The 20,064-nt window shown below is 48.1% G+C and overlaps 1 protein-coding gene across 5 annotated transcripts in view; it reads right to left on the bottom strand.

Annotated features, from left to right (window-relative positions):
• PTPN14 (protein tyrosine phosphatase, non-receptor type 14) overlaps nt 1–20,064 on the bottom strand; it is a 145,673-nt gene that overhangs the window by 24,974 nt on the left and 100,635 nt on the right. For all 5 annotated transcript variants that reach the window (XM_014538761.1, XM_014538764.1, XM_014538763.1 and 2 more), the window contains 8 exons: nt 16,322–16,392; nt 15,013–15,100; nt 11,406–11,494; nt 8,412–8,499; nt 7,190–7,272; nt 4,619–4,676; nt 2,686–2,764; nt 1–643 (listed from right to left, as the gene is read on the bottom strand). The exon at nt 1–643 is cut by the window's left edge and continues 802 nt beyond it. In XM_014538761.1, the coding sequence (XP_014394247.1) occupies nt 1–643; nt 2,686–2,764; nt 4,619–4,676; nt 7,190–7,272; nt 8,412–8,499; nt 11,406–11,494; nt 15,013–15,100; nt 16,322–16,392 (1,199 nt within the window). The remainder of the gene's footprint in view (nt 644–2,685; nt 2,765–4,618; nt 4,677–7,189; nt 7,273–8,411; nt 8,500–11,405; nt 11,495–15,012; nt 15,101–16,321; nt 16,393–20,064) is intronic.

Genomic DNA, 20,064 nt, shown 5'->3' with positions numbered 1-20,064 from the left:
TAGGGGGGCGGCGGCCTGAAGAGATGGTTTTTGAGCATGTGGGCCGTGTTGTAGCTGTGCGTGCCCTGCAGCTGCATGTTGGCCAGCTCCGGGGTGCTCACCGTGTGGGAGATGGCGCTGGCCCCCGGCTTGCTGGGCACCGAGTTATTCTTTGGGTTTATCTGGTCGGACGGACCCACAAGTTTGCTGCCGTAGCCCCCCTGTGGCCCATAAGGGACAGTGTAGGGGTGCCTCTCCCGCATCTCGGGCTGGCTGTACACCAGGTCCTCCGGCTGGTTGTAGGCATGCGTGTTGAGGATGTTGAGGTTCCGCAGGGACTGACTCTGGCTGTCCGTGTGCACGACCCCCCTCTTCATCTGGCGCATGACCGTGTCGTAATCGGGGGTCGGCCGGTACGACGGCACGATGATGGCGCTGTGCCGGTGGCTAGGGATGTAGTCAGCCCGCATGATGTCACTCCCGGGGATGCTGAGGTTGGAAGAGACGGGCGACGCCTGGATGAAGCTCTGGGAGCAGTTCAGGGAGTTGATGCTGTGGACGCTGCACACGCTGCCGTTGGTGATGGTGCCGTTTAAATAATTTAAGTCCAGGCTGTTGTGGGAGTTGCAGTAGAAGGCATCTTCGTTCCCATGGAAAATGCTGTCTGCAAGAGGTCAAACAAAGGCCCGTGAACCACCACGCCATCAAGTCTATCCTCACCTAAGTCACAGCTTAGGATATGTGACATTTGACCTAAAGAAGTCCTAGCAAGTGCACACCCATGGGCTCCACCCACATTCCATCAAACCTGGACAGTTCCTGGATGAGGTGCCAATATACAGAAGGGACATCCTAAAGCATCCTGAGAAGGAAAAGCGAATCTAAACAAAGAAAGCAATGAACATTTGGAATAGATGGCCCTTGGTAAGTTCTCGATTTTGCCATGAGAATTGAAATCAGGTAGGAAGTGTGGCCTCCGTGTTGGGTTGACCTGTTCTCTTGTTCAGGGCTCCGCTTCAGGATGGCTATCTGGGCCAAGAAGCCAAGAACTTGAACCGTTTGTAGGCCATAAGCGTCTATAGACGCAAGCGGCGGACCTTTTTCCATTAAATTCAAAATACCGTGGCAGTTAACTGGTTAACAGGGCAACAGATCTGAAGTTACTGTGTACATGGAAATGACCTACAATGAGAAAGGTCCCTTTACCAACCATAGGGACTGCTAAGCCAACATAAAGACACAAGATAGATAATGTAGCCCGGAGGTCAGCAGCCAAGGCCAACACCTGACCAGCAATCAATTGAGGGCAAAATGGGAACCAAGAGTTCTCCCAGCCACTGCCGAACACTCTCCCCTAGACCTGATCTCATCACCGAGCCCAGGCCACATAAAACTTAACCATGGCTTAAGGAGGTACCTAACGAGCTAGAACGTAGAAAGTAAGAACCATTTCAGGCGTCCGATGTTCCTTACACACACCCTAGGGAGGCAACTTCTTGCCAAAACTTTTCTGTGAGCAAACTACATGCATGTTTCACCCCACAGATGTAAGCATGAGCCAAGTAGAGGAATAAAGGCAGAAAAGGTGGCTGTAAACGCTCAACCGCTGAGGAGGAGGGGTGTGGTCACAGACCAGGTGGGATGAAACAGTCAAGATAAACCAGGCGACCAGAGAGACAAAGGCTGCATTTCTCTGCCTCTACTGGTAGGTGGGGTCTGGTGCCTGCCCAGGGAAGCAGGGTTACTGTGCTAGTCTGCTTATACACAGTAATGTTTTATTACATTTTAGATGGTCTCTTAATTGTCTTAGTTTTCATGTGCACACTAACAGTGCAGAGAGATTAAAAATAGCCAGCACAGGATAATGCAGAAAGACATTTTCCATTTCACACGGTCAATATTCAACATCTAATGCCATTCCTTCTTTGAGATGCAGGTGGTGTCATGATCAAGAGCACCGGCTTGAGGGTCAAGACACTAATTTTCGTATCCAAGCCCCTCCAATACCCTCCTGCATCCCAATCCTATATTTGTAAATTGGAAATAATGGTAATCCCTATCTCATCTCCTAGGAATATTTTGAGGATTATTGAAGGTGCTGAGAACAGTGCCGAAGGAGAGGACTTCCTCTATAAATGTTAATTATTATTATTACAATAATTATTGGAATGGGTTTTTTCCCCCACATATTTTGCATATGAGTTAAAAGACAGGAATATAACAGGTTTCCTTTATAAGTGCTGGGAGAGAGGGGCTGGCAGGAGAGACGGGAAGCAACAGCTAATGTGAAGGGTTGAGATTATTTGTATATTTCTTTCAATTGTTCTGGATGCCTGTATTCTCTGTCCGCATGGAAACCTGACCGACGGTGACGGGCTTTGTGATACTGGCAGTGAGGGTCAAGGGTACCCCCGTGGGCTTTGCTGCCACTCCCTCTTCTCTACGGAGGAGAAGAGAACTCTGCTCGCTGCCTTCCCCAGCTCCTTTTTGCAGCCAATTCTGGGGCAATTCCTCTCTCAGGGGTAAACGATAGTCTATGCTTTTCACAAATCGAAGCTGCTGCTTGCTGCCATTCAGACAATGACAATATTAAAATTGAAAGCATCAATTTTAAAAATTTTTATCCTCTTTTTAAAAAGTCTTCTTTACTGCTTCCCCGTCCTCAACCGTTCACCCGGAGAAGGGAAAATGGCAAGCCAGGGTTACCTTGCGAAGTGTGTGTTTCCGAGTAGTGTTCTCCACACTGGACGTGCATGGGAGGCAAGATGTACGGCTGCTGCCGGGGCTGAAACAGAGAACAGCACAGGTGGGTAGGCCTCTCACAAAGGGCCCTCCGCTGTCACGGAGAGCCAGCCGAGCACACAACAGTCCCCGGCGTCTGCAGGGGAGCAGGCTGGGGCTGCTCTGCCGTCTACCCCTGACCCACCCCTCTTCTCCTCCGTACCCCCTCCTCATCCCTAAGTCAGGACTGAAGAAACAAGATGGCTGGTTCAAGGTGAGAAAGACAAAGAGGCTACAATCAACATGAACATATCTATTTATAATCTATTTTCTAATACACTTGCAAAGCTCCCAATGCCTCTTTTTAATAGGACAAAAGTTTATATGTGAGTAAAATACATTAACAATGGCTAGAACATGCTGGGTTATCTAGAGAAGTTTTAGTGTGACCAAAGAAACCCACTCTCTCCAAGAAACAAATTGCTTTTTTTTCTCTAAGTACAAGAGACCAATACTGATCTACAAATGACAGTCGTTGTTGTTGCTTTTTAATCTTATTTCTCAATTACAGTTTACATTCAATATCATTTTGTATTAGTTTCAGGTGTATGCACAGTGGTTGGACCGTCATATCAGGGGGAACACTGTGTAAAGTAGATGATGCCTTTCTTTAAGGAATAACACAGAACACATGTATTATTATGGTCCACGTAAGAAGTAATGAGAATAAGGGTGCACCCTGTTTCATTCTGTTCAAAACTGGCTCCCTCCTAGAGCCGTGAACTCCTACACATCATCACAGCTGCACCTATGACCCAGGTCACAGCGCCACAGCAACCTCGAAGAGGGACAGGGTAGTATTGGGCCCAATTGCAAACTGATGTAAAAATCAGAACTGTGATCCACAACAATGAGCATGTAGTTCTTGGGACCACATATTGGCCCTCCCATTGCAGAACCAAATGTAGAGAATCCAACCATCTACCATCTACCCCTCCAGTGAAGAATCTTTTCCCGAAGACTCTTAAAAATGGCCATTTAGACTCAGCCTGAATAAGTGCCATCTGCAGAGGATGGTAAAACTTTTAAAGAACAACAACAACAAAAAATGCTAGACGAATTTAATATTTGGTGAGCCAGCAAAGGAAATAAAATCATATTTTGCTCATGTGATTCAGAGCAAGTCATTTAATCTCAGTAGGTCTTAGCTTCCTGTCAATCAAATCAAGCCCTTCCCTCGCCCTACCACAAACATGTTCCATTTTATTTTTATTCTAGAGGCCCAACGCACGAAATTCGGCCCTTGCAGCCCCTCGCAGCCCCGGCTTCCTCTGGAAGGTCGTCTGGACAGTCGTCCAAATGAATAGTCGTTTGGCTGTTCAGTCTAATTAGCATATTAGCTCTTTCACATCAATGTTTCTCTCTCTCCCTCTGTCTCTCTGTCTCTGTCTCTTCTTTCCTCTCTCTCTTTAAAAAAAAATTAGTAAAAAAACTGAAAAGCATTTTCTGATTAGTTTATTAAGCTCTATCTATGGCAATGAATACAGAAGAAATTGTGGAGCTGATATCTAAAGACATGCCTACATGTAACAAGCAAAAACGGTGATAAAACAGCAGATGAGAACAAGTGGATTGAAACAGGTTACATGCTGAAGGAACATGGTCTCATCCCCAGAATAAGGACTTACTCATGGGCTGAACCTTCAGCCACACTTAGATAAGTGATGGACATGATGGGCACAATGGGGCAAAACGGATATGCGTCACACCTACTTGGAAGACTTACACCCTTCTGCATTCTCACCTGATCTCACCTGGTCATAATGCACCAATCACCTCTCCTCTCAAATTAGCAACAAAAGGACACTCCATCCCCAGCACACAGACTACTTTTGATTGCTGAATATTTTATACGTACCAGAGAGGATCGGCTCCAGGTGGGCTGGCGTCTGATGGGGGGTGGAGAATTTGATTGTCTACATAAAAAGGTGAAAAGTCAGAATGGTTATTTTTCCTAGATACAAGACAGACAAGAGAGGGAGAAAAGGGGAAAGGAAACAGGACGGTAAGATTCGCAGCAAAACATAAATATTATTTCTGGGTGGTTAACACTAAGAACAATTACGACTCCCTTTTTTATTCTTTTCTGTATTTTCAAAATGTTTGGAACATAATGTACTTTTACAAAAAGTTTTACAAAGCACTGTTAGAAGAATAAGGCTTATTTCTAAGGAAACATTATTCGGGAAATACAAAAAGCAGACATTTTACCATTATTACATGGATTTTTAAAAATTGTATTTTTTGTCCCTTTGTATATGTGTAAACTCTTTCATAATAAAAAAGAACAAAAATATTTTTAAATGCTGTCAGTAAAATGAAAAAATAAAAATCCAAAATAAATATTTTCGAGGTATCAAGGTATTTTTCATTAAGATCAGACATATTGCAAATATTCATCTAATCAGATCCTTTCCAGACTGAGACTCAACATGATTTTTTTAAAATGTAGACTAAAAACGAGCAGGGACTAAGAATATCATCAAACTCTTAAGAACTGGAATATAAAAGGTGCCTTTGAGAAACAAGTCCCAAATTCCAGAATTACATTTTCCATTGTCCTCAATGAAAAATGCAATTCTTTAAAAGCAAAAAAAAACCCAGGACACGTAGAGTTGGCCATCAAGCTAAAATTCTTCAATTTAAAGCACTCTCCTTAGTCTGATATTGATGGAAACAATATAGTAATATTGGACTTTATTGAACTGGCCAAATACATTATTATTAGAACCTTCTCTCTCTCTCTCTCTCTCTCTCTCCTCTACATTTTTTATCCCCAAGTCAAGAAATATGGGAGCCACTCTCCAGGCTGTATCGGAGGTGACAAGCAGTAACTGTGAGAGAGGAAACAATATCAATGGCGGTCTTTTAGAAGTCAGAGAGTGGAGAAGGATGCTGTTACGATGATGCTAGTTTCGTAAAACTACAGAGGGATGTCCCGGAGTGAGACTCTGCAGCTGTACTCAGAATGTACTGTGTATGTGGGGGGGTGTGTGTACTTTTAAGAGAGGCCCAGTTTTTATCAGATATGAAGTGAGGAACCTCCCATAACTGGTTAGGAAGAAGAAAGGAATGGTTATTAGCCAAAGCAGAAAGGGAAAATACAATTTCTTTAGCTTTCAGTCTAATATGTGATGTTTGCCGATATCCTAAGAGAAGTCCACAGAAGAAATACAAATAATCGGTAAGTTTTATAGTAAATCCGCTTGCTGAGAAATGGTCGAACCAGAATTTTATTACAGTACAATTCACTTCTCCGCATATTTTCTAATTCAGCCCACAGAAGCTGACTACAGGACTCCTGTTAATGTCAAGGACAACCCCCGCAAATGAACGGCCACAGCAAAGAAGAACTGCAAAAAAAAAAAGAGCTAGCGGGGATCCCTGCCCCAGAGAAGAGCGAGCGTGCGCATGTGGGCTGGGAGGTAGCTCTGGTCAACTCTCCTCTGATTTACATTTGCAAACTTGGCTGGCAGATCTGATACTACCACTACACTTCCAGACCCTGACAGCGGCCAATGGCAGCGACTGCTGTGAAAGAGCGCGCATGGTGCAGAGAAAAGAGTCTGCAGGCCCCAGTAATGCAGCCGCCGCGTCAGGACCACACTCGCACACTCTGGGATGTGTCCACTGGGGCAGTGGAAAGGCAGTCCCTCTCTTGCATTTACATCCCTGACGTCCTTTGAAACGAAATTAAACACGTTGGGCGCCCCAACCGCGGACGTACTCTGCCGAGGAGCAACCTTTTGAAGGCAATCAAGGGAAAGGCAACACGAGCGTGAGCCCCAGCACGCGGTATCCAAGGTCAGGTCACATTTAAGTTCCCTCATCAGACTCCCTTTATCATCTTTATTTCCAAATTAAATGTAAAACACACACGCGGATGGGTGACATCCATTAGTGTCCTCCCAGTCCTCCTCTAATTGCCCTGGCCCCTCATTTACAGGGAGATGCCATGACCCACAGGCACACGCGGGGTTGCCCAACTGTGTCAGCGAAGCGGGGCCGAGGATGACAGGCGCGTCTTCTCTTTCAAGCGGGCTCGTCACTGTGTCACACGCTTCTGAACCTCCTCCGCGTCTGACACGAAGGGGCGCCCTGGCAAATTGGGAAGAGCTCAGCTCCTCCAAACTCATCGCAGAGCTTGGAAAGGCACTAATGGCAACAGTGGGCCGAGCCATCCAGGCAGTCCAAGGCTCACAGTCAATTTGTGAATTATTTGCTCTCTAGGCATAAGCTCTAACTACACCACACAGTCCTCATCATTAAAGCGCTCTCGGGCCCGCCTGGCGTGAACGCGCTCCTTTAGCTTCTACAAGGAATGAGGGGAAGAGAGGGAACAGGAAAAGCCATCTACAACATCCCCAAAGCACATGCATTTAATCGGGCCAAACCATCCATCCAGAGGGCAGACGGAACGTTTACTTACTCAGTGCAGATTTTGTTTTGTTTGTAAAACTTGTGCCGTGTAGCAAACAACCGAGAGATATACTTGGCATTTTCAATGTCATCCTTGGAAAAGACAGAGGAAAAAATAAACATTCCTTTGATTATATACGCATTTGACAAGGACTCCCTAAACAGGGACTCATCCTTTCCTGTCAATCACAAAGTAACACCCTGAGCCATACACCAACGTGCTGAAGATTCAGTGGCAGCCACGGGCATGAAGCCCATCAAGGGGCAACAAGACAGGACTGTCTGCAAAAGAATCCTTTATGCCCAAGGCCTTGGGGGCACGGTGATGAACTGGCATGTCTTCACATAATTCCAAACTAAGTGCTTTAAAAACGAATGAACGGCCCTATCTGGTTTGGCTCAGTGGCTAGAGCGTCAGCCTGTGGACCGAAGGGCCCCAGGTTTGATTCCGGTGAAGGGCATATGCCTGGGTTGTGGGCTCAGTCTCCAAAAGGGGGCGTGCAGGAGGCAGCCAATCGATGATTCTTTCTGAACATTGATGTTTCCATCTCTCACTCCCTCTCCCTTCCTCTCTGAAATCAATAAAAATGTATTTTAAGAAATAAATAAAAATAAAAATGAATGACTGAAGGCAGAGCGTGGAATGAGCACCAAGCATCATTAAATGAGAGGCAGGGCTGAAATCAATAAAAATGTATTTTAATAAATAAATAAAAATAAAAATGAATGAAGGTAGAGTGTGGAATGAGCACCAAGCATCATTAAATGAGAGGTAGAAGCTGCACAGCATTGGCTCTGGAGGAGGCCCTCAACGGAAGGGCCATCGCTCAGCTGACTTCAGACAAGGCTTGGGCGATGCTGGGAAAGAAAACCCAGGTCAGCCAGCAAAAGAAAATGCCAGGCAACAGAATCAGAGGTTGCTTGATGAGGGCTGTAACTAGAGTGCTGAGGAACGTGGCCTGCCAGACAGACAATGCGATCCATCACACAGAGGCAGGGGGAGGAACCCCAATCTGAGAGTCAAACCTCAGCTTGGAAAGCAGGCATTTTGAATGTGAAATCACTATCATTATCCTGGAGTGAGGAATGACAGCACTGAGCCAGAGGCTGGAAGTTTCGGTTCAACAGAACATTTATTCGCTTAAGGTACGGAGAGCAAGGAAGGACACTACGAGTTGAGAAGTCAAGGGGCGAGCTGCCGGCCGGACCCTGCCTGCATGCGCTTTGCTTACCGTGTGGAAGAGCACAGTCTCTTCCTTGTTGATGAGCTCCACCAGAATGGTCGACTTGTTATGAGTGATATTCCCCATGTCGTTCCACCTGCGCAAAACAAAGGCAACCGTGTTGGCCCCAAGACAGTCCATGCATTTATGAATCCTCACAGGCGGGTCACTGGCTGATTTTATAAATGATGACGTAGATATATTTTCAAAAGCAAAATGTTCCTTCTCTCTAGGCCGAGAGTATAGAAAGTGCAACCCGAATCTATTGAAATAGCTAAAAACTCCTATGCAAACAGTATCTAGATACTGTTGTCTAGTAGGGGGGACATTTGCAAGGGACTTCTGCTGCCTTGTTATTCCCAGTTCCAAACTGACAAAGCATCTCCTGCGATCCTGGCTTTAAATGATGGAGGAACACATTATTGGAAAGTCCAATGTTCCCGGAATCTAGGCGAAGAATCCACGTGGATTCTGTGCTGTCATGTACATTACTGATACATCACCTAGGAAACATGCCTGGGAGGCGAATATTTAATGTGCCTACATTTTTGTGAACTACACACACACACACACTCCTTCTCTTTCCTCATGAAGACCTTATCTAAAGGGTGATACACAGAAATAACCACCAGACAAGAGGAGGTAAGCTACTGCTTCCCATTCTACTTGGAGCCCATTTCTAACCGGCTCTCACTACTGCCTACCCTTCACCCTGTGCCCCAACCTATAATTCCTGCCCACTGACTGCTCTCCATCGTGCTTTTCCTCGTCACACTTCCCCCTCTGCCTGGATGATCCACGTAACTCAGCTCAGGAGTCGCCTTCTCTCAGCAGCCCTTCCTCATCCCCAACCACCCACATGCTAGGAAAGAGCCTGGTGTCGCCCTCTCCCGGTTACCACGTTGCATCATGACTGCTTACTTCTGTGACTAGCTCCCTGATGAAACCAAACTAGACCACAAGTCCATGCCCCAGGTAGATTCTGCTTTCCGCATCTCTGTATTCCAAGCACGGAGCCGCGTACCTGGCACACAGCAGGCGCTCAATGTTTGCTGAAAGCATTGAATGTAATAATACTGCCTCCCATCTGTACAGAGTACAATTCCTTGATCAACTCTCTACGGTAGACAAGGCAGCTATTATTGCTTCTAGTTTGGTGATGAGGCAATTTAGACGCATGTGAGTACATGACTTAGCCACATTCACTCTGCTCACCAGGGATGGGTGACTTCTATACCTGGGGCTTCCAGATGTTCCTCCAATCACCTTTCCGTGACACCAGTACCAACTGTGTTTATGTACATCTGCTGGGGCCATACCGGCTCCAGGTGCTCAGCACGGCTGTCTGCCAACCTACAAACCCATCAGATCACATCTATCTGGACACAAAGCTATATGCTTCTCAGTGAAGATCTCTAGAGAAGAGAGTATTTGGTTTCCTCTGGCTCCATTCCTTTAAGTCCACTGCCAAAACTCCGAATCCACTCCTCACTCCACCATATGACTTCACCTATGGCCTGATTCACGTGGCATTATCGCAGAAATAAATTCCCACCTTGTGAGGAGTGTCATGATAAGTACTAAAGGAAGCGGTCTGGAAGCAGTTCCCAAGGAGACCGAACACATCCTGTGTGTGGCTTGTGATCAGCCAACTTTCAAATTGCTATTTTTCTTCTATTTAACCTCACTAGCTATAAGGCAAGACTTGTCTACATCTCCAGGCTCAAGGGAAAAAAATAAAAATAAAGCATTGATTTAGCTATGCAGAACTCAGCACCACTATCTTGAAGTGAGCACTCGGCAAGTATTGGAAAGTTTCCAGTTCAATAGAGTCTTTATTCTCTCGTACTATGGAGAACTGTGTGGGACCGAATACCTGGATAGCTTTGATATGCATCAAATGTTATAGTTACAACTCTGCACGTATTTCTATATTTTACTCAATTAATTTATAATTTCTTGTTGCTGTATGGGGTTGACTAAGTATATCCAAAAATCAAATTTACTCAGTAGCCCCACAGATCTCTCCACACTCACGCTTCAATGATGTCTCTAATCAAAGAGCAAGAAAAAATAAAGAACAACAGTAATGGCAGAGTGGAGACCTTTGGTAGAAAAAGTGTCTCAAAATGACCTGCAGCAACCGCTGACCCAGAGAGCAGGTGGCTGGCCCAGGCTTACCTCCAGGGCTTCCATAGAATATCTATTCTCTATGTGTTTCCCTCCAAGACCTTCTTGGATCCTCTACCCTAGTGCACAGCTATGCCCGCCAGATGCACACACAGGAAAGCTGTTCTTCCAAAAAATAACAGGCCACATGTCTTCCCTTGTAAATAAAAGCGAGCATGCGATTGTTTCAGATTGTTGACTAACATGGGATCTATGGGCACGGATACAAAGCAAGCTCACTGGCATGTCACTGAGGGGACACTCGGACATACCCCTATATTAGTTCTACGCACATTACACGGAAAAGAGAGTTAAAGGGTCAAGACAGTAAAAAGTCCCAACGTCCTTTAATTGGTAACAAATTGGTTGCTTTTTCAAAACACACCTTCATAACTAACCCTCTTTTGTGAATCTAGAAACTAGTTAGCGCTCTTCTAGCACCTGTGGTTAGGACAAGGGGAAGCAGTCGGTCTGAACTGAATGACTGGTCATGGAGATTCCAGCAAAGGGAACCAGCAAGAGACAACTGGAGAGCCTGTCTCCAAACGGACTCATAAAATTTAGTTCCCATTCTCCTGGGTCAGGTGGGAAGAAGGCCTCCCCCACCCCACCCCACCCCACTCCCAAACAGGCCTCCAGGAAAAGTGAGATAAGATTCCCCATCACCACTTAAATCCCACAGAGGACTGATCTTAACTGAGTTAAGAGCTTAACTCTGATCAACAGTGGGATTCAATCATTTGAATAACTTTTCTATGTAGTGGGTTTTTGTCTAGTTCCTCAATGAAATAAAGACAAGGGGGGGGAGGGGGGGGAGAAAGCAAATAAGACTACCTGTGTATTACTGCTTGTCTTCCAATTCTGTTTCTCACGAAAATCCCCATAAAGAAAATGCCCAGGTGCACACTGTTTCCATGATTGTCCTGTAGGAGATCAAGGAAAAATAGTGGTGATGAAACAGATGCCCAGCGGTCCAGCAACCCGTGGGGACCACGCCCCATTTCTCGCCCATAAATCAAATGAGTCACAGCAGCATCATGGCAATCAGGCAACTAGATCCTGAAGGGATGCGCCCCACTGCACATCCTAACGTACGAGGTATACATTTTTCTCAATCTGTCACCACACCTTTCCTGTTTAAAATAATTTTAGGGTTTTCCTCAGATTTGTTGGCAGTTCAGATGTTCTCTTTTGCGAACATCTATGAATATCTATGTTTACCCTGGTTTCTGTTTTCTAAACTAAAATTGTACATGCACATAGCTTGATTATATATGCACGTTACATACATGCAATGATATATGCACATAATTGGAAGAATTGAATACTCTTTAGAGCTTGTTTAAAAGAAGCCAACAGCAGGCCTGGATGGACCCACAGTTTCCTCTCCCTTGGAGGCACCAACTTACATCAACTAACGCCCTAGTGTGTATCTTCTATGAACCCACTAAGCTTGGCTTTTTACTTCAGAACCTCACATTTATCAGTTCTGGGAAGTTTTCTCGAATTACTACTTGGTGCTTCCTGTTTACTCCCTGTAGAACTCCTATTATTCAGATGTTGGACATCCTGCGCTGGCCCTCTAATTTTATCTTCTGCCTCCCACGTCCCATTGCTTTGTTTTTTGGTGAGATTTTCTGAATTTTATCTTCTAACCTATTACATTTTCCATTTCCGATATCACATTTTTAATTTCTGATAGATGTTTTATTTTCTTTTTAAGATAAATCTATTCCTATAAAAGAGGTAATACATATGTGTGTGTGTGTGTGTGTGTGTGAGAGAGAGAGATTTGATTGACAGGATGGTATTTTGGTCAGGGAGTTCTTCGTCCTACAGAATCTCTGTCTTCTAGGCTTTGCTCTCACTGTGTTGGCCACTGGGGTTCCTATTAGGGCATCATGTAGGGTGATGCTTCACTATCTATTCACAGTCCAGTGTGGGATGCTAAACGCTGGTTGAGAGCTTTGTGAACATGGCTTCACTGCATATAATCTGCCCTATTAGGGCATCATGTAGGGTGATGCTTCACTATCTATTATTCACAGTCCAGCGTGGGATGCTAAAGGCTGGTTGAGAGCTTTGTGAACATGGAAGAGGCACGTGGACTGTGGCTTCACTGCATATAATCTGCTTGGCCCCGTGTCCCCTCTCAGTGATCTCTTCTCAACCCACCTCCCAAAGCTAACACTGAATAGGAGTCTTCCAACCGGGATGGAGAAAGGTGAGACCCTGCTGGCGGCCAAAGCAGAAAGAGTCGGGAGAGAAAGAACTGGCAAGGGAAAGGGGGGCCTTGTCAGTATGAGAAATGAGGAGGGAAGTTATACGACAGGAAAACATGTGGGAGAAGAAGGCAGGTGACGTGGAGACGGGAGGAGAAAGGAAAATCCTGGGGAAAGCTGCCCCGGGCACTCTGCCAGCAGATCGGCCAGAGCCTGGTGGGGACACGGACCCAGGAAGAGCAGATGACAGGGTGGGAAAAGCTCAGAACAGACGCCTGAGGCACTGCACTGGGCAGAACCACAGGGCTCGACCTTGGACTTCGCCAAGGACCAAGGCTCCAGACTCTGACTCACTCCAGAGCACCCTCCCCATGCCCATGTGCTCTGACTGTACAGGAGCCACTGAGGCAGCCGCCACACCTGTGTCTGTGGAGAGGCGGGCAGACCTGCTGGGAGCCGGACTCATCCTCCTCCAGCCTCGAGCATCTTTAAGGAGCCACTCACAGAAAAACCTCGCTAAACAGAAATGTCCTCCCCTCGGACGCCATCAGAGGGTTTTATACTTTCCTTGGTCAACGGGACCTGCACAAACCCGCAGGGACTGCCTCCCCGCAGTCTGTCCCTGCATTCTGTCCTGTCTGCTTGCCCACTGTCTCAGCGCTGACCACATCCCTGCCCCCACTGGTACCGCTGACCCACCCCTCCTCCTCGGGCTGCCAGGAATCCTGTGGTGTGTAGGTGGTCACCTTAGTCATGCACAGAAATGTGGGGGGAAAGGAAAGAGGAAAAAGAAGCCCAGCTCGTTGACGCCCACGGGCAGTGAGTCAGCGATGTCTGCCCACTCAGGGTAAGGTACGGTGTCCCCCTCATGTGGGGGGAAAGGAAAGAGGAAAAAGAAGCCCAGCTTGTTGACGCCCACGGGCAGTGAGTCAGCAATGCCTGTCTGCCCACTCAGGGTAAGGTACGGTGTCCCCTTGGGCTTCGCCCTCTAAGGAACATACCAGAAAGTGCATCAGAACCAAGCACAGTAGATTCCACACACTATCTCCACTGCCCCTCCCTCCCACAATTCAGCAGCACTGAAATCAAAACAGGCAAATGACCACCACAAAACCCCCCGACTCCCAGGGACTGGAAGTCAGTTTTCTGGAAGTGGAGAACAGCTTACTCTATTTCCGTGACCCAGAGCATCATGACTGTAGATGGGCTGCTGAAATGTAAGTGGGATGCAGATGGCGTCTAAGGCATTATGGCAAGGAAAATGGGTTCCAGCCCCACGAAGGGCGGCCATGAGAGAAGCGAAAGAAAATTAAACACATCTGAAAAGGAGCCATTTAGCCCTTTCCACAAGCTGCGGCCACCCCGCTCCATTCTACTTGATGCACACGGGCAGTTCTCATTACGGCAAATTGCAAACGCGCAGCAGAGGGGGGACGGAACGCTTATAAAACAGCCAGCGGAGCCAGCCTGGAGCGAAATGTTTCTGCCGAAATGGCAGGCGTCTCCCAAACTGCTGACACGTGCCAGTTGCTTTAGGTTTCTGATACAAAAAAGCCATCTTTTGCAAAGTTGGTCAGCAGAGAGAGGAAAACGAGTTTGGCTTATGGGCTCAGCTGTATAAACGCCCCGTGCACCATGACCTCCCCCCGCCCCCCCAAAACCACACCCACTTCAGGAGGTGGGTTTTTTTTTTGAAAAGGAGGTGACATACTCTAACAGTCTCCTGTGCACAGTTTCCAGAGAACACCAGGGGGACTGGACACCCACAATGGAGGCTCTCTCGGACAGAAGAGAGAAAGCATGGGTGCATAAAGGACGCCCGAAACCATGGGTATCAGCTTAAAGAAGAGGAGAGGGAATACGGATGGGGAAGAGACCTCGGGGGGGAGGGTCTTTATTAAGGCACATGCGACCTTAGCTCCCTGTCCTGGGGCAAGACTGGATATGGGCCTTGCCCCCTTCGCTGTGCAGGATGGGCTGGTGTTTGGTACTCACTCATAGCATATAAATGAGATATTCTTCTCCTGAAACCCATCCAATCAAAATCTCTCAGTTACAAAAAAAAAAATCCGCTTTAGTAACGTAAACCGGACTTGCCAACTAATGCCACGTGGCAGAGAGAAAGCCAGGCCGTTCTGCCTGCTACTATCAACACCGGTTTCCCAAATGCCTGTGCCCTTCTCAGAAGGCTGACGCAAGGCCAGGCCAGCGGACGCTACCTTCACGGGGAAGATTTCCTGTCCGAATCCATCCAGGCGCTCCACTTCGTTGATGTACATAAGCTCAGCCTCGGCTGGCAGGATTCCACTGCGATCAAGAGACACGGAAGGAGGAAACGGTTAAGGGAGATCCTGCCCTCCCCGTGGCACATTCCAGAGCTGGGGTTTAGCTGCAGTTCTGGGAAGAGCAATCACCACCCACCCAACCGTGAGGGCAGGTGCATTACGTGATGCATCAACATAGTCCCCAGGAGTCTGTATTCACCAGGGACTAGTAAGAGGAAGGTGAAGTATTCAATGAAGAGCCGCAGCCCCTGTAAAGCCTAAATCATTATTCCAGACATCCCTAAGAATAATGCTGCTTGCTTCAAAAAAAGCTTTTCTCCCACCTGGGGAAAAAAGTCACAGCTATTAAAAAGGAAAAAGAAAAAAAAAACAATAAAGAGTTTATGAGGATGGCATTTGGGGAGCCAAGCGGCCAAGATGAGAGACCCTAGGACCCCTGCCTGGGTCCTCTGAGGTTGGAGGGAAGGACATGGTTTTCCATCGTTCCCAAAGCACCCCAAGGAGCCCTGCTCCCAAGCGCTCAGGACCTCCTCACTTTAAAGGCGCCCTCCTCTCCCCTGTGATCTTGACTTTCCCACCCAAAGGAGCTCTCTTCCGTCTTCACTCCTAGTACAGGCCAGCACCAGGCTTCCCAGGCCGGGCAACAGGTTTGTTTTTTGTTTTTTGTTTTTTTTAGGAAGGCTCCAGAGATGAACTTTCCAGGCCACCAACTCCACATCTGTGCAGGCTTGCTGGCATGGAAGAAAAGGGGGGTAAGAGCTCAGTGGTTGAGCATCGACCTGTGAACCAGGAGTTCACTGGTTCTATTCCCTGTTAGAGCACATGCCTGGCTTCAGGAGGAGCGTGCAGGAGGCAGTGGATCAGTGATTCCCTCTCATCATCAACGTTTCTATCTCTCTCTCTCCCTCTCCCTTACTTTCTGAAATCAAATATACTTTTTTTCAGTGGATCAGTGATTCCCTCTCATCATCAACGTTTCTTATCTCTCTCTCTCCCTTTCCCTTACTTTCTGAAATCAAATATACTTTTTTAAAAAAAAAGGAGAAAGAGATAAGAAAACAAAGGGGAGGGAGGGAGGACAAGTAGCCCAGTCTACACACACCTCTGGGAGCAGAGCTGACTCGGGCTGGAAGACATAAAACTGTGTGGACTCAGGCCAGGGGTGGGGTAGGGGCCAAAAGCCTCCTGCCGTGGACAGGACAGCGGCCGGCACTGGGCCCAGCCGGCAGCCCTCCTGCCTTACCTGTGGCCTTTGTGCTCTTGGGCCACCTGCTGTGTCAGCTCCTCCAGAACAGCCTCTTCCAGGGCCAAATCCTATGAAAACAGACGGCAGCAAAGGTCATTTACCATCCAGCTTCCAGCGTCTCCAGACGTCCTCATTCGCCTCCCTTCCCCCGTCTCCCCTCTACTCCTTCCCAAAGTTGTAGTTTTCAGGACTGGGGGTTCCTGATTACTTTTCTAACATTCTCTCCATTATAACTTAGACTATTTTAAGGCACATTTAGGGTTGCCACGTAAACGCTGTAGGGTCCAGGAATAGCTCTTTTTTCATTAACATTCTTCTTCCCTACCAGACTCACTTTTATTAAAAACTAGAGGCCTGGTGCATGACAATCATGCACTGGAGGTGGGGGGGTCCCTCAGCCTGGCCTGCGCCCTCGCACACTCCGGGACCTCGAGCGCAGCAGTGAGGCGGGAGCCTCTCCCACCTCCGTGGCAGCACTAGGAGCAGCGAGCCCTATGGGAGCGCACTGACCACCAGGGGGCAGCTCCTGTGTTGAGCATCTGCGCCCTGGTGGTCAGTGCACGTCATAGCAACCGGTCATTTCGGTCTATTTGCATATTAGGGTTTTATTATATAGGATGCTTTCTAAGTATTTACATGTTTTTAACCATCAGGGATAAGGCAGATGAGTGTCCAGGCCATCATCCCGTCAAAAGCTGAGCTAGGAAGGGACTGTGCCCGGCCTTTCTGTCCACCACCACCACCAGCAAACCAAGCCAGAGCCACCTGCTCATCCCGAGGTTCCCTGATGGAGCCTTGGGAGCCAAAGAGGCCAGGACGGCTAACATGCCTCAGGGGAACTCGGGAAGATAACAGCTGAGCAGCCCGACCAGCTGGTGTCCGGCTGGGGTCCCGACCTACTGAAACCCAGGCCCCTGGGAAGGGTGGTGAGCCAGCTCCCACGGGATTAGAGCCGATTACTCACATCTCTTCCCAGCTCCCCTCCAACGCTGGAGGGAGCATTTACAGGGCTTGTTAAACATTCACCAGCGACGCCTTGTCTGCGATGGAGAGATGAAGTCTGGAGGAGTAAATCCCAGACAGGGAGCCCAGGGTAATCGGTTCCTGAGACACCGACAGGCAGTGAGTGATCCTAGAGCTTGTGGGGTCTGGGGAGGCTCAAGTGGTGGGGCCTGGGGAGGCTCAAGCTATGGGGCCAGCTGCCTCCACCCTTCCCAGCACCGAGGGCACAGAGGCGCACCACTCCCCTCTGGGCTCCAGAGGGGGCGTCAGAAGGGGCCCTGGGCTGTGTGATCTGGTGAAGCCCTCTGGGTCTCCTGCAAATACTGGGGGTGGGGGTTTGTGGGCGATGTTTAGGCAGAAAACCTCCTTGATTCTAATATACCACTTACATAAAGATCACCTCCAACTTAATAACTGCATCGATGAAACGCTAACCCCAAAAAGGTACCCCTCAAAACTATCTCAAATGATGAAAGTGCGACAACTCAGCATTTTTAGAGCTGAGGAATGGCAGCATGACCATCTCCTGGAAATTCTTTAGCTCTGCAGATGCTCGTGAGAAACCTGAGAGAAGAGCAGTTCTTATTTTTCATGTGTTAACTGGTTAATTTACTGTTTCCTGTTTAGCCATCCACTGAATTGACTCCAGGCTATGGTAAGCAACAAGGCTCCACATTTTCAGTTTTATGCTGTGGAAACACAAAGACACCACATGGCTCAGCTTTAGCTCTGTGTGTGCATCTGGGCATTGAGCGGCAGTAGCAACCCCATCCTAATTTTGAAAAGCTAATAAGAGGCATGAGGCAATAGAATAAAATAAAGAAAGATTAAGTGAAGATCAAAAAGTGCTCCACTGAACCTCCGCTTCCTTCTTTGAAAGAAGGACACGTCCACAGGTACCCTCTGCTATTGTGCTCACTCAACAGCCTCCGCCTGGGCCCCGGCCTCCCTGAGGGGTGGGCCCCGCACCAATGACAAATGGCAGCGTGCATGCCTGTACACAGCCGCACACCTGTGGAGCGCCCTTGTGTACTTAACTTTGTTCTTTTCTCCGCTGCAGAAATGCCATTTGACAAATTCGGTTACTCTCTCAGATCAAACACAGCCATTCATCCCATCTGCCCTCCCCCACCAAAAGGAATGCATTCTTCCCTTTGAAAGCTCTGGTGGAACCAAGCGGGAAGTTTACAACCTGCCTTGGCTCCCCATGGCCTGCTCAATTAGGTCAACACCTGGGCCTGGCATTCAGGCCACTTCCCTGGGACCCAGCCTGCCCTCCCAGGCCTCCTCTCCCAAGGGCTCAGGGCGCAGGCAAACCCCCCTTTTACATCTCCGCTCGCACTGGGGCCGACCCTTCCTGGGAGAACCAGCCTGGCCCATCACATCACATCACATCCTGGGAAAGGTCACCCCGGCCTACAGGACCCCTCTCAGCCATCACTCCCGGGGCAGGGCCTCCACATTCCCCCGGCTGGATGTCAGCGTTTCCTCCTCTGGGCCACCTCTCCCACTCTGTGTCTCTCCTGGAGCCCTCGCCTGGTCTGTCTATGACTTCCTTACAGTGATTTAAACCCATCGCGTGCCCGGACTATGGGTGGTAACTGCAGCCTAACTTCTCCTAAAACCTTTGTCACCAGACACCCGACTTTCTCCCCGATGCCACAACCGGTCAGAAGCCAGGTTCTCCCCGTTTTACTTCTAAAATATCTCTCTTGCTTTACTTTCTTGGTTTTATCTTCACTGCTCACACCTAATCCCTATCTCTTGCCAGGAACACAACAGGTTCTCATCTAACCTGCTCCCACGAATGGTCTCGCTGGTCTACACCAGCAGCTCTCCAATTCGGGGTCTGCTGCCCCTGGATGGAGCCCACACGGTCTCATTCATCAGATGCTTCGGTCTCACCTGCCACCTTCAGGTCCCCTCCTGCACCCCTGCGTGACAGTCCGACTGGCCAGCGGACTCTTGTCCACCTGCCTCTGCTCCTTGTCTCTGTCTAGGCCATTCCTTGCTCCCCTCCTCTCTGCAATCCTGCCCGTCCCTTAAGATGCAGCTCATGCAGCGCTCTCTCCCCACATAAAACCCTGATGTACTTCAATACACTTGACTTTGCCTTTGGATTTTGCAAACTCCTGATTGACTCAACCGCTCTGTCTGCCTGAGAACAGGCACTGTTTCTTGTATAACTTCATCCCCAGGGGTTAGTTACCCAGGTCAATGCTTTGGGCCAAACAGTGAATCCAAACAATAAGTGTTGACTGATTATGATTTCCACTCAGAGCCACAACGTGGGACTGGGCAGAGACCCTCGCTAGTAGGGCTCTTCTGCTGTCTTAATCCTGCCTCGTTAAAACTCTTCTCATTTACCCCAAAGCTTCCAAAAAACAAACCATCAAAAATTCCCCAGCGATGAAAACCTAGCCTCCCCCTAATTTGACCCAGGAACAGACATTTTATTTCACAACTCATTCAATGAGCTGGTATGAGCACAGGCCAAAGGCCAGATGACAGTGGACAAGACAGAGAGGGTTCCAGGTTGAGGACCATGGAACTGACATTCTAGCTGGAGACAGAGACGGGGAAAGACAGAGGACAAGACAGAGAGGGTTCCAGGTTGAGGACCATGGAGCTGATATTCTAGCTGGAGACAAGGGGAAAGACAGACGGAGAGACAGAGGGAGAGACAGAGACAGAGGGAGAGGGAGAGAGAGAGGGAGAGGGATGGAAGGAGAGGGAGA

This window comes from Myotis brandtii, unplaced genomic scaffold, assembly GCF_000412655.1.
Source record: "Myotis brandtii unplaced genomic scaffold, ASM41265v1 scaffold197, whole genome shotgun sequence".
Classification (NCBI taxonomy): domain Eukaryota; kingdom Metazoa; phylum Chordata; class Mammalia; order Chiroptera; family Vespertilionidae; genus Myotis; species Myotis brandtii.
Note: the sequence above shows the minus strand (reverse complement) of the source record. Positions and strands in the feature narration are given on the sequence as shown.